Genomic DNA, 16,310 nt, shown 5'->3' with positions numbered 1-16,310 from the left:
ATTTGGAATATTTGCTCTTTAAAGAAAATGGGTAGCTCTTAAAATAACTTTTGGTTTGGAGGAGCCATGGTGACCCTACACCACTTTATGCTGCCATGACACTACACCCTCCTCATTCAAATAGGAGCAGAAGGTCTCCCGCAGTTGGATGGATCGGCGTGTGGCGTTGTTTGAGCCCATCATAGGTGCATCGCGCAGGGTTGGAGCTTCATCACTCGACTCTGCGACGACAGGGACGACAGGTGTGCGTGATGACCTTCCTATTGTCTTCCTGCGGAGGAAGTTGTGCAACACACAGGTGGCCTTCACACACAACTCTGTTACCTCCGGGCTGGTGGTGATGACACGCCGGAACATTCTCCACTGAGATGAGAGGATGCCAAACGCACATTCAACCACCAACCTGGCCCGGCTGAGGCGGTAGTTGAACAGCCTCCTTTCACGCGTGAGCTAACGTCCAGAGAACGGACGCAGCAGGTTGTCCAGCAGCGGAAAAGCCTCATCTCCAACAAACACATGGGGAAGAAGGCCCAGCCGCTCTGCTCCTGGGATGACGGTGTCAGGTGGTAGCTGCAGACTGCCATCTCGGAGGCCCTCTCCAAAAGTGGAATTCCGCAGGCTCCCACCGTCGCTGCTCCTTCCAAAACCTCCGACATCCACTACCCTGAAGAGGTACTGGGCATCCACGACAGCCAGTAGCCAGGCCGGAGCCTGGATCACCACGTGCTTCCCATCAATGGCACCAACGCAATTTCGAAAGTTCCAGCGCTCCTGGAACCCAGCAGCGATGGCTCTCCAGTCCTCCGTCTGTGGTACCGGCATGGTCTCCTCGACCAGCGCGGTCCAGATGGCACCCGCAACCTCCTTGACGATGACAGCCACTACAGCTGAATGCTATGGTCCTGTACGAGTCACCGGTTGCCAGGTACCTGAGAAAAAAGTAATATACAAGATTTAAAAAAAAAAAGTTATACGCCACGCAGACACACACATCACAGACACACACACACCACAGACACACACATCACAGAGACACACACACCACAGACACACCAACATACCACAGACACACACATCACAGACACACACACACCAGACACACACATCACACAGACACACACACCACAGACACACCAACATACCACAGACACACACATCACAGACACACACATCACACAGACACACACATCACACAGACACACACACCACAGACACACCAACATACCACAGACACACACATCACACAGACACACACTAACAGACCACAGACACACACACCACAGGCAGACACACACCACAGACACACACACACCACAGACACACACACCACAGACACACACATCACAGACACACACACACCACAGACACACACATACACCACAGGCAGATACACACACACACACACACACACACACACACACACACACACACACACACACACACACACACACACACACACACACACACAGGTGAGCAATACTGCGTTTACCTAGCTATCTTAATTAATGTCATTCATCTGAACTAAATCACAGACTTCATTCATCCATTGCATGCATTCTCTCTCTTTATACAGAGTCATATTAAAGAAGTAGAAATACACAAAACGTACCGTAGGAAGATGGCGAGTCGCTCGGCGGGTCCGATTGACAAACGCATACGGGTGTCTGCCTTTGCAATCAGTGGACCGACTTTTCCGAGCAACTCGTCGAACGCGTCTTTGCTCATCCTGAAGTACTGCTGAAACAGTACACCATCCAGGTGGAGCTCTTGGAAAAGAACGTGGTATTCCCCCCGTTGCAGACGTTTTCTGAGTATTGTATGTACCCAACAGCGACGCACTATACGTGGCCTCCTGCGAGACATTGCATAAACCAACGCTACCGTTGCTACAAAACCGGCATCCATTTTGACAATAGTGTAGAAGAACCGGGCTTTTTTTTGCTTTGTATGCTGGTGGCGGGCGGGAGATTCCTGATTGGTTGTTGGTCGCCTTGGGCGCGAGAAATCGCCAAGCCTCAGACACGCCCAGCTTCATGCTTTTTCGATGCCTGTAGCCTGCACCAAATGTTCAGGAAATGGTTAATACAGCGAAAATCAAAGCTGACGATCTCTTGGTTTGATATGTTTTCTCCCCCAGACAACATGGACATAAGAACATTTCAAAGAAGAGGAAAGTAAGTCTTCAGCTGGTTGCAGTTAATCAGTTAACAGTGATGGCGGCCGCAGCGTCTCACTTCTGGAGAGGAGTTTTGTCTTTATGTCATGATAGAGAGATACAAATACTGAATAGTTTAGATGAGAAAAGGCATCGAAATGCCAGGTCACTAGTATTTATCATGTAAACAGGGAACATGAATAACCCGATCTCTCTGTGCTCATGTAAACACCATATCCCCAATATGATCATAACTGGGACAATAGGCTACTCATGAACGGCTTACTGATGTCCATGTAGAGACACAGTCAGTGTGTTTTACTGGAGCCTCAGTTCGATAAGAGATTATTTTCTGAGTTCTTTAACTTCGGTACTCTCTCTCAAAATGGTAATGTGCATTATGTTTTAATTATACTTCTCATCATTCAGAAGCTTTTTGTGTGTGTTTATGTTTTACTGAGTGCTTATAGGCAATTTCCATCCCAGTATTCAGTTGACTATTTATTTTCTATGCACATTACATAGACTAACTAATATTCTACCTATTGCTTGGGACTTTGAGTCTTGAAAATGTCCAATGTCACAGACTGGGACTTACTTTAGACTCAGTTGTATTTACATTCAGTATGACTTGTTATGATTCAATGTGAAAGAGTATACTGCTCAATAAATAATGATCACTTCACCACCTCTCTTGACATCTAGGCGCTTGAGAGTGAGTCAGAGGCAGAACACAGGGACAGTGGAGAGAGGTCCGTTGCTGAGGTGAGTGATGAAAGGGAAATTACAGTTTAGAGTCAATTGTGATGTGGACTCTCATCCCAGAATGTTAAGGAAATCAGTGGGGATATTGAACAGGAAACATTTCAGTCAAGGGGCATCATATGACCAATATAGACAGAAGAGCAACATTTATTTGAACATTTAAGTCAATGATACCATTCCTAGGTGAACTTAAGATCTGTATGGAGTCAGATCAGTCTCAATATTAATAAATGCTCACAGAAGGAATCACAAATGTATTTTGCGATTTATATATAAATGACTCTCCACAACAATATCTCTCAATACACTCACAAATATTTATTGTTGTATATAAATGCGCAAAAAATCGGCATTTAAACTGCTTTTTATTAATTTAAAGACGGCTCTGAATTAATAATCAAATATGTTTCCTTTCTTTACTACTGGATGAAATTACAAAATGTACCCATCATTTTCCTCATACTAGTATAGCCACATAAAAGTATCAAACCACCTGTTAAAATGCACCAGAATACAGGACTTATTTTTTTTTTTTAAATAAAAATGTCCCCCCCCACATTCAGGATGCTTCCTACGTCCATGGATCTAAAGGTAGCAAAAGCTAACTTTCATAGCACAGCTTTACTTCTCACTTACCACAATAAAGAAACAGACCGTATAGTACAGCACAAACAACACAAATGATCAATACTTGCATATATTTTCACTTGTAGTATTATATTAATCGAAATGCTGGTTCTTCTGGGGGTGTTCTATCCACGCTCAGCTACCGCACCGCAGCTTCCTGCACTGTAAAATCGTTGGAGGACTGGGCTGTCACTCAACAACTGAGTAGCCAATGGGGACGCACCCCTGAAAGTCCCGCCCAGAATCTGTGTCAGAATCTCAAACAAAAAATGAGGGAGCGCAAAAGAGAGAGCTGCAGCGAGAGCAAAAGTCTGATCATTGAGAAAGAAGAAACAAGAACTGCAAACAAAAACCTATGTTAAAACAAAGAAAAAAGACTCATAGTTGACATGATTACACAAATGATTTGTTTGCAACTTATAGTTTTATTTTTGAAATTTATTTTATTTAGCTTGACTCAGTTTTTTTTTTCTTTTAAATTCATAGTTTTGCTTTATTCTGAGAAAGTGTTGCTTTATCTTTATGATACAAAACTAATCCCATCACGTTTAAACCCTACCGATGCCAGTTCAGGTGATGTCAGGTTTTCCGTTTCAATGTTTCCCAGAGTTTCCCCTGGATCGCACATGCTCATTTGTCAGGATAAGATAACCCAGTGACCACAGTTCAATGACAAACTTTCCAACTGAGCAACAAAATAATGCCTAGAACACAACCATCAACGTTCAAACTCTAAAAGTGTTGAACGGCTGGGCTTCTGTTTGGACTTCCATCATTTTCATTAAAGGCAAGGCAAGGCAAGGCAAGGCAAGGCAAGGCAAGGCAAGGCAAGGCAAGGCAAGGCAAGGCAAGGCAAGGCAAGGCAAGGCAAGGCAAGGCAAGGCAAGGCAAGGCAAGGCAAGGCAAGGCGAGGCAAGGCAAGGCAAGGCAAGGCAAGGCAAGGCAAGGCAAGGCAAGGCAAGGCAAGGCAAGGCAAGGCAAGGCAAGGCAAGGCAAGGCAAGGTAAGGCAAGTGTTTAGAGTTTTGGTGGTCCTGATAATTTATTCCGGTAAATTATTCTGACCTACTAATTGACCTTTCCGAAGTTATTGAGTCTATGTAAGTTTGCGGCTTGGCTCAGATCCACCAACGTCAGCAAGATCTCACCTCTTCCTAACCCCCCGAAGAACCAGGTTCAATTAACTGCTGTTTCAATTCAGACAACTCTTTTTTAATCTGTTTAAGCGATCCCGAAGGATTTTGATATCAGTAAATGGAGTGTGCTCCTACCTAAGTGTGTGTGGCAGGGTGCAATCTTACCGTTGAAGCAGGAGAGGAGAGCACAGGTGTCTTTTAAATTATCCCAGTCCAAAAGGTGGGATCAGTTTATTTGAAGAAAAATAGGTCCAAACTAATACAGGGTTTTTACCTTCTCTCTTTACAACATTATAATCATACTAAAACCTGGTGCTGTGATCATGTTCAAATGAAACTTTAATTCACAGTCTTACATTTATTACCAAAATGAACCCAATGAATTTAGAGGTATTTCCTCGTAAAAAGACCGGTGACAATAAAAAGCGCATTCAACTTTTTCATTTTCACCAACTCAATTCACATCAGTTTCATACCGTTTTTTCCGACACAGACGGCGGGTATATTTCCGACACAGACGGCGGGTATAACATTTAAAAACCCATACCTATCTGCAATTTCGGAGGGGAGATTTTCCTCACAGATGGCAGTATTTATAATATTCATACACTTTTTCCGACACAGACGGCGGGTATAACATTTAAAAACCCATACCTATCTGCAATTTCGGAGGGGAGATTTTCCTCACAGATGGCAGTATTTATAATGTTCATACACTTTTTCCGACACAGACGGCGGGTATAACATTTAAAAACCCATACCTATCTGCAATTTCGGAGGGGAGATTTTCCTCACAGATGGCAGTATTTATAATATTCATACACTTTTTCCGACACAGACGGCGGGTATAACATTTAAAAACCCATACCTATCTGCAATTTCGGAGGGGAGATTTTCCTCACAGATGGCAGTATTTATAATGTTCATACACACATCTCTCATCAAATCATTCCACTCAGCCAACAACCAATAAATTCGAGAGATATTTACCCCGTCTGAAAGGACCTTACCGAGAGCTATTAACCCAGCTCTGAAGCACACAGCCTACCGGGAGAGAGTCTACCAGGGGTCAACCCCCCTCTCTCGCGCTCTCTCAAAAAACCAGTCTCTTTATGCTAAAAAAACTGGATCGAAAACCCAAAAAAACAAAACTCCTCCTCTCATGTTAGGGTGAAAAGGACATGAACTCTCTTTGGCCTCTTAATGTGTCTCCTTAGTGTGAAGCCCCCCCCTCCCTGTGGACTGCTGCCAGAGGAGAGGAAGAAAACTCAACCTAAACAAACCATTTTGTTTTGTTTATACTGTAACTATAGAAAACCTAAAATATGAAGCATTTTCATTGTGGGTTTATACAAGAATATGATTGATCATGTATGATTTATAATTAACTTTCGTTTTTAAGTATTCACTTCATACCATGATCTCAATTAACTTTCGTTTTAAGTATTCACTTCATATGAAGATCTCAACACAAGGCAAGGCAAGGCAAGGCAAGGCAAGGCAAGGCAAGGCAAGGCAATGCAAGGCAAGGCAAGGCAAGGCAAGGCAAGGCAAGGCAAGGCAAGGCAAGGCAAGGCAAGGCAAGGCAAGGCAAGGCAAGGCAAGGCAAGGCAAGGCAAGGCAAGGCAAGGCAAGGCAAGGCAAGGCAAGGCAAGGCAAGGCAAGGCAAGGCAAGGCAAGGCAAGGCAAGGCAAGGCAAGGCAAGGCAAGGCAAGGCAAGGCAAGGCAAGGCAAGGCAAGTTAAGTTTATTTATATAGCACTTTTCAACACAAGGCAATTCAAAGTGCTTTACAAAAAATGAAAGACATCAAGAAAATTGCATCATTAAAAAGAAAAGCTAATAAAATAAACATTAAAAGAAAAAATACATGGATAAAAGTTACAGTGCAGTAATAGTTCAATTAAAAGCAGCGACACAAATAAAAGTCTTCAACCTGGATTTAAAAGTAGTAAGAGTTGCAGCGGACCTGTTTTTTCCAGATATTTGGAGCATAATAACTGAACGCTGCTTTACCATGTTTAGTTCTGACTCTGGGGACAGAAAGCTGACCAGTCCCTGAAGACCTGAGAGATCTGGATGGTTCATCATTTAGCAGGAGGTCAGAAATGTATTTTGGGCCTAAACCATTCAGTGCTTTATAAACCAGCAGCAGTATTTTGAAATCTATTCTTTGACACACAGGAAGCCAGTGTAAAGACTTCAGAACAGGAGTGATGTGATCCACTTTCTTAGTGTTAGTGAGGACTCGAGCAGCGGCGTTCTGAATCAGCTGCAGCTTTCTAATAGATTTTTTAGTGAGACCTGTGAAGACACCATTGCAGTAGTCCAGTCTACTGAAGATAAAAGCATGGACAAGTTTTTCCAAATCCTGCTGTGACATTAGTCTTTTAATCCTAGATATATTCTTTAGGTGATAGTAGGCTGATTTAGTAACTGTTTTAATGTGACTGTTGAAACTCAGGTCAGAGTCCATGACTACACCTAGATTTCTGGCTTTATCTGTTGTTTTGAACATTGCAGACTGAAGCTCAGCGCTAACTTTTATACGTTCTGCCTTGGCTCCAAAAACCATTACCTCAGTTTTATCTTTGTTTAATTGGAGAAAGTTCTGACACATCCAGTCATTGATTTGTCAATGCACTTACTCAGTGTTTGAATTGGAGCATAGTCTCCTGGTGAAATTGTTACGTAAATGTGTGTGTCATCTGCATAGCTATGGTAACTTATTTTGTTGTTCTTCATTATCTGAGCCAGTGGTAGCATGTAGACGTTAAAGAGAAGAGGCCCCAAGATGGAGCCTTGAGGTACCCCACATGTCATATTTGTCAACTCAGATGTGTATTTACTAGAGCTGGGACTCGATTAAAAAAATTAATCTAATTAATTAGAGGCTTTGTAATTAATTAATCGAAATTAATCGCATTTTTAATCAAATATACATATTTGACCTGAGAACAGTGAGAAGCAATTTTCACATGGATTTTATATACCATTGAATAATGACTGAATACATAAGCTTAAGCAACAAAACATTGTTTATTTTTTTTCAAGGTGGTACTTTTTTAAGTAAAACACAATACTTTCTAGTACATTTAGAACATTGGAAACCCTGACTATTCGAAAACATCTCTCTTGCTTCAGAGGCCATAACAGACTTTGTTGATTTAAAAAATCTAATCAATTTCAGTCCAACTATCTCAATAACCTTGGCCAAAACAATAAACAGTTCAACATAAAGTGCCAGTTGCACCAACAACATAATAAATAGTTCAACATAAAGTGTACCATTTAAAATAAAATAAAAAAGTGCCAGTGATTGACCTCAATCCCTCCTATTCTTCCAATATCCTGATGAAAAATAAAATCTCTGTTGCATAGGCCACTGTTTGATCAACATTTCAGTAACAAGCCCATTGGCCTCAGGATACCTCTAAGACTACTTATTCTGCTTCTTCTCTTTCAGCCAGTTGCTGAGACAAACTAGCCTGTTCACATTTTCAGAGCTCAAGGCTGCCCTCTTCTTTTGAACTATGTTACCTGCCAGTGAGAAAAGTCTCTCGCAAGGGACAGAAGTGGCAGGGCTGCCCAGATACTTGCGGGCCAGGGCAGAAAGCTGTGGATGGGCCCCCTCATGAGTCGACCACCACTGCAGTAGGCAGTCTGTCTCACTGATGGTGGGCTCTGCCCTGTAGCGGCCCAGAGCCCCGTTGGGCCCCTCTTCATCCTCTGATTCAGAATCTGAATTAAACAGCAGGAAGCTCCTCTTCCTTGCTGGCTCCTCTGTGGGTTCTGGAGTGGCTCTGTCTGGTTCTTTTTGCAGCAGTGCCTCAACGCTGGTCCACACCCCTCCTCACTCTCCTCTTGGTAGACACTTTAGGTCCTTAGAATCAGAATCAGAATCAGGTTTATTGTCACATCACAGATTTACAGAGTAAAAAGGTGGGTGAAATTCATTTTCGTACATGGTTCCCATCATATTGTTATTCCATAGAAAGAAAGAGGGGGGAGGGGAAAAGAGGGGGGGGCAGGGGAAAGGAGGTCAAAAAGCAAGAAAAGAGAAAAACAAAGAAGACCATTACACATGTTACCTTAAAGCGCGGGTCGAGTGCTGTAGCCACCCTGACTCATCCATGGTTGAGTGCATCTTGGCGTTGAGACAGGTCCTTTTTAAAGGCAGCCTTGAACCTCACCACATAGGCTGGGTCGTCATCTGAGACCTCCATGGTGCGGGTCAGGTGGCGGAGAGCAGGTAACACAACAGAGCACGAGACATAAGTCTCACCCCCAAGGAGCTCAGTCACATATCTGCAGTGGATAGTTTAGGAAAGTGATTTATTATTCTACCAATTAATAGTAGATTAAAAACAGTAGCAACTTTATACTATAGTCATAGTGATATTGATATTCAGTACAATACATTTTGGAAAAGCAATTTAATTTATACTGCACAATCATAGTCAATTCACAACGTTTTTCAAGGGACAGCAATGATGAATTAATCCCATTAATAAAACAGTTGGTGGGTGTTTACCTGCATGGTTTAAGGAGGGTCTCGAGCCTCTGCAGTCTGTCCCACTCTGCTGTAGTCAACATGGTGAGCTTGTGCTTCTGTTTGGCTAGAGTAGCCTTCACAGCCTCTTGGTTCTTCAGCAGACGAGAGATCATAAACAGTGTTGAATTCCACCTTGTGGAAACATCCTGTATCAGTGGCTCTTTGTCTTGTTCTAGTTCTGTTTGCTCCTTGTGCAGTTCCTCTGTGTTTGAGGGGCTGTGTTTAAAATGCCCCTCTATCTTACGACATCTTGCCAATGTGCCTGTGAACCCGCTGTCAGCAAGGCAAACTGTGATGGTCCTTTGCAACACGTGAGCAACACACGGCATGTGCTGGAATGTGAGCAGTCTCATTGCAGCGATCATGGTTCGGGCACAGTCTGTTCCGATTGTGGTGACTTTTAGTGTGACTTCCCAGGCCTCTGCCACAGACTCAAAATCTTCTGCCACGTTTTCAGCAAAGTGCCTAGTGGTGGTCTTCTGGATGGTCAAGGCAAATGAGTGAAGACGCCACTTGATGTCAATAAAGTGTGCCGTCACACCGAGGTAATTTGAATTGCTTACCGAGGTCCAATGATCCCCAGTCAGGGCAACACATTCGGCTTTCTCCAATAAATTCTCTTTATCTTCCTTTTCATTGTCATAAAGCTGCTGGATTCTTTTTGTCACTGTCTTTCTGCATGGCAGCTCATATGTTGCGTCAGACGATATAATCTGGAGTACCTTTTGCAGCCCCTTATCTTCAACCACTCTAAGTGGTCTACAGTCGAGTGCAATCCAGTGAGCCAGGGAGTTGGTTATTTTCTCAGACGTGGACTTACTTATCCTGGCCCTGAAACCAGTCATCTGGTTGAGTGTGGGTTGGGTCAGGGTGTGGTTCCTTGTACTCGGAGTCGGGCTAACGTCCACGCTAGCTGCTACATGCTTTGCATTTAGGTGATATTTTAGGCTTGATGTGCTGCGGTGATATGCAAATTCTTTTTTGCATAATTTGCACACAACCGTGCTCTTATCGACGCTTCCATCCGTCCGTTTTTTAAAACAAAATTTCCCATCCACGGGGCCGACCATCAGCTTGTTCGTTCATGTTTGACTATTGTTCACCGTGGTTTGTTGTTGTTTGAAGTCCCATGCTGAAGTCATGAACGTTAGTTGGTGCTCCAGTATAATCGGTACGCCTGAAACTCATCCAGTGAGAAACGTTCCGCTGTGCAAAAATAAGTGCGATTAAAGTGCGATTAAAATGCGTTAATTTTTTTAACGCGTTAATTTTTGTGTAATTAATTAATCTTAATTAACGCGTTAAAGTCCCGGCCCTAGTATTTACCTATAGAAACAAAGTTGTTTCTGTCCTTTAAGTAGGATTCAAACCAATTTAGAACTGTTTCCGAAAGTCCCACCCAGTTCTCCAGTCGGTCTAGTAATATGTTGTGGTCAACAGTGTCAAACGCAGCACTGAGATCTAATAATACTAACACTGAAGTTCTGCCACTGTCTGTGTTTAAGTGGATGTCATTAAAGACCTTTACAAGAGCAGTCTCAGTGCTGTGGTTTGGACGAAAGCCTGACTGGAACACATCGAAACAGTTATTTAAATGCAAGAAATTACTCAACTGTTGAAAAACAACTTTTTCAATGATTTTACCTAGAAATGGGAGGTTTGATATGGGCCTGTAATTGTTCATTACTGAAGCATCTAGATTATTCTTTTTTAAGAGCGGTTTAATGACTGCAGTTTTCAGGGCCTGTGGAAAAATACCTGAGTGAAGAGATTTGTTTACTATATGAAGTAGATCTGAGGCCATGCAACGAAAAACATCTTTGAAAAATCCTGTTGGAATAATATCAAGGCAGCAGGAGGAGGATTTCAGAAGTTGAATAATGTCCTCTAGGTTTTTATCATTAATCTGATGGAATTGTGTCATGGTGTTTGAATTGATGTTAAGTGGACACAGAGACAACACATTTGCTGTTCCTGATGCAGCAACACATCCTCACTCCCAGGTCGGCCTATGTTGACGTTATGTCAAGTCCCCTGTCGGCTTTTTCCAACGCAAGGGGGGGCCTTAGCGTCCATTTTCAACGCAAGGGGGGGGCCCTTAGCGTCCATTTTCAGCTTTCCGGGATGTCCATATGCTTCTATGGACGCTCATGGAAGCACGGCGTTCGTTTGTGTCGACTGCCCTTAAAGGCAATGTGAGCGTCCATTCTCATTGGATAACGGAGAATTGTACACCCGGAAGTAAGTATTCCCCTTACTGTCGATTTATTTTACAGTGATATCTGCACTACTCATCGACTAAAAAACACCAGATTATCCTTGTTAATTACACAACATTGATTGGTTTAAATTGTGTGCAATGCTTTTGTATTTTTCCCCTTCGATTCGGAGAAACAAATGTTTTTTCGGAGTAAAGGATGGCAGAAGACACTACACTACCCAGAATCCCCAGCTATCGTTTGGACTACACCATGTGCTCTGTTTGACAAACCCTGTGATAGTCCTCAAGCTCTGTGATTGGAGAGTGTGCTCCGAGGGTTACGCCGAGCCTCGAACAGCACTTGAAATGGGATGGAATCACGGCAGACTGTCCAAAACTGGATTTGAACGGGTCCACCGCGTCCCCCCTCACCCACCCCGTCCCCAGAACTACAAATGCTGGCTATTCTGTTTTGCAACATGTTCTGTATCTATGGCACGTCTCTACTGGGAGTTGTAGTTTTAAAAGACTTTTTCGTATTTCCCATAATAAGAAGTTGCCAGTATTAAACTGTGTACATCCCTGGAGGTTTAGGGGATAGGAAACACTCACATTTAAAACATATAATTAATAAATGGGTGAAAATTGCTTGTGCCCATAATGGGCAGCATTAATATATATACACACATGACAGCTAAGGTCAGAAGAGCTTTATTTAACAGCTGGTCTTATGTTTGTGACCCCTGTTGTTAATTGATAACATTACATTACATTACATTAATTGATAAGCCTGAAACATGCACTTGTTAAGGTTCAGAGGCACATTTTGCAAATATGGCAGTAGCCATTGATCAGCTTAAGATAAGATATACTTTATTGATCTCAAGTTGGAACATTTGCGTTACATCAGCATTGTGTATCAGTTAAATATGCAGTGGTGTTTATTTGTAATCATTTAGTATAATCACACAAATTCTGTGTTTTATATTCAACAATTCTGTGTTCTTTATTTATTGATTGTTCAATACCTGACAAGGTCGGAGATGAAATATCTACATACATCTTATAAGAGTATAATACATTATGTATAATATCAGTTAAAATAAGTGCTTCAACATAGTTAACATTGCTGGAGGTATGCACAAATATTGATAGATGTCTTGTAATGCACTATTGAGGAACCTGCGACCCAAGTTTTTCATTCAATGCATAACTACACCATAGTTGTGTAGGCCTATATGATATGTCAATAAACCTTAGAAAATCTTGAAATCTTGAAAGGGATGTGCAAAATAGTCATTATATACAGTCTTTAATTAACTAATAGTAGAGAATAACGAGTAATTAATATACTTTATAGGGATCCTATTAATATCTAATAATAAAAATAATGAAATTCAATAACATGCTTTAACCACTAGGTGTCCCTTTATATCAGCTGTGCACCTTTATGGTGTAAATACAGCCTATCTACCAATTGGATCAAATATAAAAGTCAGCCGAATTAGTGTTGATACTGCAAGGAGACGTATTGTGTGAAAAGAAATGTAAGATGTTGTTTAATTGATGATATATTTATGATCCACGTCACGTTTTCAGTTCCTCATGTTTGTCTAGAAGTCTTCTCATCAGGGCTCTATAAATACAGAACTACGGCAGATATGTAATATTTAATGCAGCCGAACCGTGTATTACAATGCCGTTATGTGATGACTTCCAAAGAGAAAAGCAAGCACACTCGGAATAAAGTATTATTGTATTTTTTTTTAAATGTTTTCGGTCTGTTTCCGTTATTTGTTAATGACGATGTGCTGTGAGATGTGAGACTGGAATTGCACAGGGGGAAATAACGTAGGCTATCTTTAGATGCAGATTTTGTTAAACTAATATGTTTGCGCTGTGGACCAACACTATACATTGACGGGGAAGGGGGTAGCAATAAAGATAACACCATTAAACAGTTACACAACATAACAGAAATAATATCGATAGCAGCGTCCCTAGCAACCACCTTGGTAACAATGAAAACGTTATGGACGCAATTTCCTGAAGTAATCTTCGTAATAACTAGCAAACTAAAGATCATGTACATCCACTGCACACATAATCTGAAATAACAACTCATATTTCTCGCATCAAATGACATCAAAACGCATTTTAATGGCCAAACTAACTTTAAAATAGGCATTTTCCATCGAGAATAAAACGAAGTTCGGCTATGTTTTTTTTTTCTGCAGGGAGAAATTTGAAGATCACGTGACGTCAAACAGAGCACATAACGATAGCTGGGGATTCTGGGTAGTGTAGTGTCTTCTGCCATCCTTTACTCCGAAAACATATTTGTTTCTCCGAATCGAAGGGGAAAAATACAAAAGCATTGCACACAATTTAAACCAATCAATGTTGTGTAATTAACAAGGATAATCTAGTGTTTTTTTAGTCGATGAGTAGTGCAGATATCTACGGTGGCCCTGAAGTGCAAGACACCGCAGCATTTCACAAAACGCCATAGCATTTCACAAAACGCCGCAGCATTTCACAAAACGCCGCAGCATTTCACAAAACGCCGCAGCATTTCAGAAAATGCCGCTGCATTTCAGAAAACACCACAGCATTTTAGAAAACACCACAGCATTTCACAAAACACTACAGCATTTCACAAAACACTACAGCATTTCACAAAACGCCGCAGCATTTCACAAAACACAACAGCATTTCAGAAAACACCACAGCATTTCACAAAACACAACAGCATTTCAGAAAACACCACAGCATTTCACATTGGACGGAAAGGGTATTCCTTAGGGAGAACACTTCTTGTTTGTGATTGGACATAGCCACTGCTGTGATTGGTTGTTTTTGCTGCCAGTCAAGAAATGACGCTGCGTGATTGGCCCAACACATCAGCCGTTAGCTGTTAGCACACACTCAGAGCTCACAGTTCCTCATATCTGTTCAGAAACTGGACAAAAGTTAAACATATACAAAACACAGACTGTCTATGTCATTTTGAATACAGTTGCTGCTTTATGTATGTATGTATGACGTTGTTGTGAGTGTGGACGGAGCAGCTACAGGTTAGTTTAGCCTGATCGATCCGATTCCAATAGGATTTACATGGAGATACCCCAGAATTAAACACAGAATTAATGCTTTATTAATTCATGGTTTTTAAGGGACTTATCTCCATGTAAATACTATGGTAGACCACCCAATATTCGCATCGCTCTAATCGCTCGAGTTTCACCGCGGCTGTCAGCTGTGTTTGCTCCTGTCATTCAAACAAGAGGCGCTGGAGAAGGGGCGGGGCGTATCTCCAAGTAAATCCTATGGGAGATACCAACTACAACAAAATGAACATATTTGACCGTGCTTTAATTGTAATACACGTTTCAAAGTGATGCCGAAGTAACTACATACTGATAACGGTTAGTAAAAACCATGAATTAACGCTTTGACAAGTCTGCAGATAAGACGGCAGGCGAAAAGCTTTTAAAATGCGTGTTTTCTGAATGGAATCGGATCCATCAGGCTAAACTAACCTGTTGCTGCTCCGTCCACACTCACAACAACGTCATACAGACATAAATAAAGCAGCGACTGTATTCGCCATGACATAGACAGTCTGTGGTTTGTACATGTTTAACTTTTGTCCAGTTTCTGAACAGATATGAGGAGCTGTGAGCTCTGAGTGTGTGCTAACGGCTGATGTGTTGGGATATATTTCGCTGTCGGGTGTTGACCAATCGCGAAGCGTCATTTCTTGACTGGCAGCAAAAACAACCAATCACAGCAGTGCTTCTCTGGCTGGCTCTGTCCAATCACAAACAATAAGTGTTCTCCCAAAAGGAATACCCTTTCCGTCCAATGTGAAATGCTGTGGTGTTTAGTGAAATACTGCAGCGTTTTCTGAAATGCTGTGGTGTCTTGCACTTCAGGGCCACCGTAGATATCACTGTAAAATCAATCGACAGTAAGGGGACTACTTACTTCCGGGTGTACAATTCTCCGTTATCCAATGAGAATGGACGCTCACATTGCCTTTAAGGGCAGCCGACACAAACGAATGCCGTGCTTCCATGAGCGTCCATAGAAGCATATGGACATCCCGGAAAGCTGAAAATGGACGCTAAGGGCCCCCCCCTTGCGTTGAAAATGGACGCTAAGCCCCCCCCCTTGCGTTGGAAAAAGCCGACAGGGGACTTGACATAACGTCAACATAGGCCGACCTGGGAGTGAGGATGTGTTGGATGCAGAGGCACTGACTGCTTGTCTGATTTTCTGAATGTTGTCAGTGAAGAAGGAGGCAAAATCATTGCACGCCCTGGTGGATAGAAATTCAGAGGCTACTGACACTGGGGGGTTAGTTAGTCTGTCGACGGTAGCAAACAAGGCACGTGCGTTGTTTTTGTTTTTGGTAATGATGTCAGAGAAGAAACACTGTCGTGCGTTTTTCAATTCCAAATTATAAAGGCCAAGTCTCTCTTTATAGATTTCAAAGTGAACCTGGAGATTTGTTTTTCGCCACCTGCGTTCAGCTTTTCGACATTCTCTTTTTTCTGCTCTCACGGTCATGGCCTTTCTCCATGGAGATATTTTCTTGCCAGACACTTCCTTTACCTTAGTTGGAGCAATGGCATCTAAAACATTTTTAATTTTTGAATTAAAATGATCTACTAGCTCATTTACTGAGATGTTAGCAGGGGCAAGTGTGGAAGAAAAATTCTGAGTAAACATTTCCCTAGTATTTTCAGTTAAATATCGCTTTGTGGTTACCTATTTTTGAACATTTTTGTGAACAGAAATAGAGCTCTCAAAGAAAATACAGGAATGGTCAGAGAGTGCAACATCAGTTACCACAACCTTAGAGATATT

The 16,310-nt window shown here is 42.0% G+C and overlaps 2 protein-coding genes across 8 annotated transcripts in view; one reads left to right on the top strand and one right to left on the bottom strand.

Annotated features, from left to right (window-relative positions):
- Window positions 1–16,310, top strand: part of LOC117536941 (nck-associated protein 5-like) — a 184,621-nt gene that overhangs the window by 37,131 nt on the left and 131,180 nt on the right. The window lies entirely within an intron of this gene.
- Window positions 7,701–10,463, bottom strand: LOC117536943 (zinc finger BED domain-containing protein 1-like). The gene is made up of 3 exons (XM_034202046.1): window positions 9,215–10,463; window positions 8,772–8,988; window positions 7,701–8,563 (listed from the first exon to the last, which is right to left on the bottom strand). Exons 1-2 carry the CDS (start codon window positions 10,303–10,305, stop codon window positions 8,808–8,810), a joined length of 1,272 nt encoding a protein of 423 aa, XP_034057937.1. The 5' UTR covers window positions 10,306–10,463; the 3' UTR covers window positions 7,701–8,563; window positions 8,772–8,807.

The sequence above is a fragment of the Gymnodraco acuticeps genome, unplaced genomic scaffold (assembly GCF_902827175.1).
Source record: "Gymnodraco acuticeps unplaced genomic scaffold, fGymAcu1.1, whole genome shotgun sequence".
NCBI lineage: Eukaryota > Metazoa > Chordata > Actinopteri > Perciformes > Bathydraconidae > Gymnodraco > Gymnodraco acuticeps.
The sequence above is the reverse complement of the archived record's forward strand: the minus strand, read 5'-3'. Positions and strand labels throughout refer to the sequence as shown.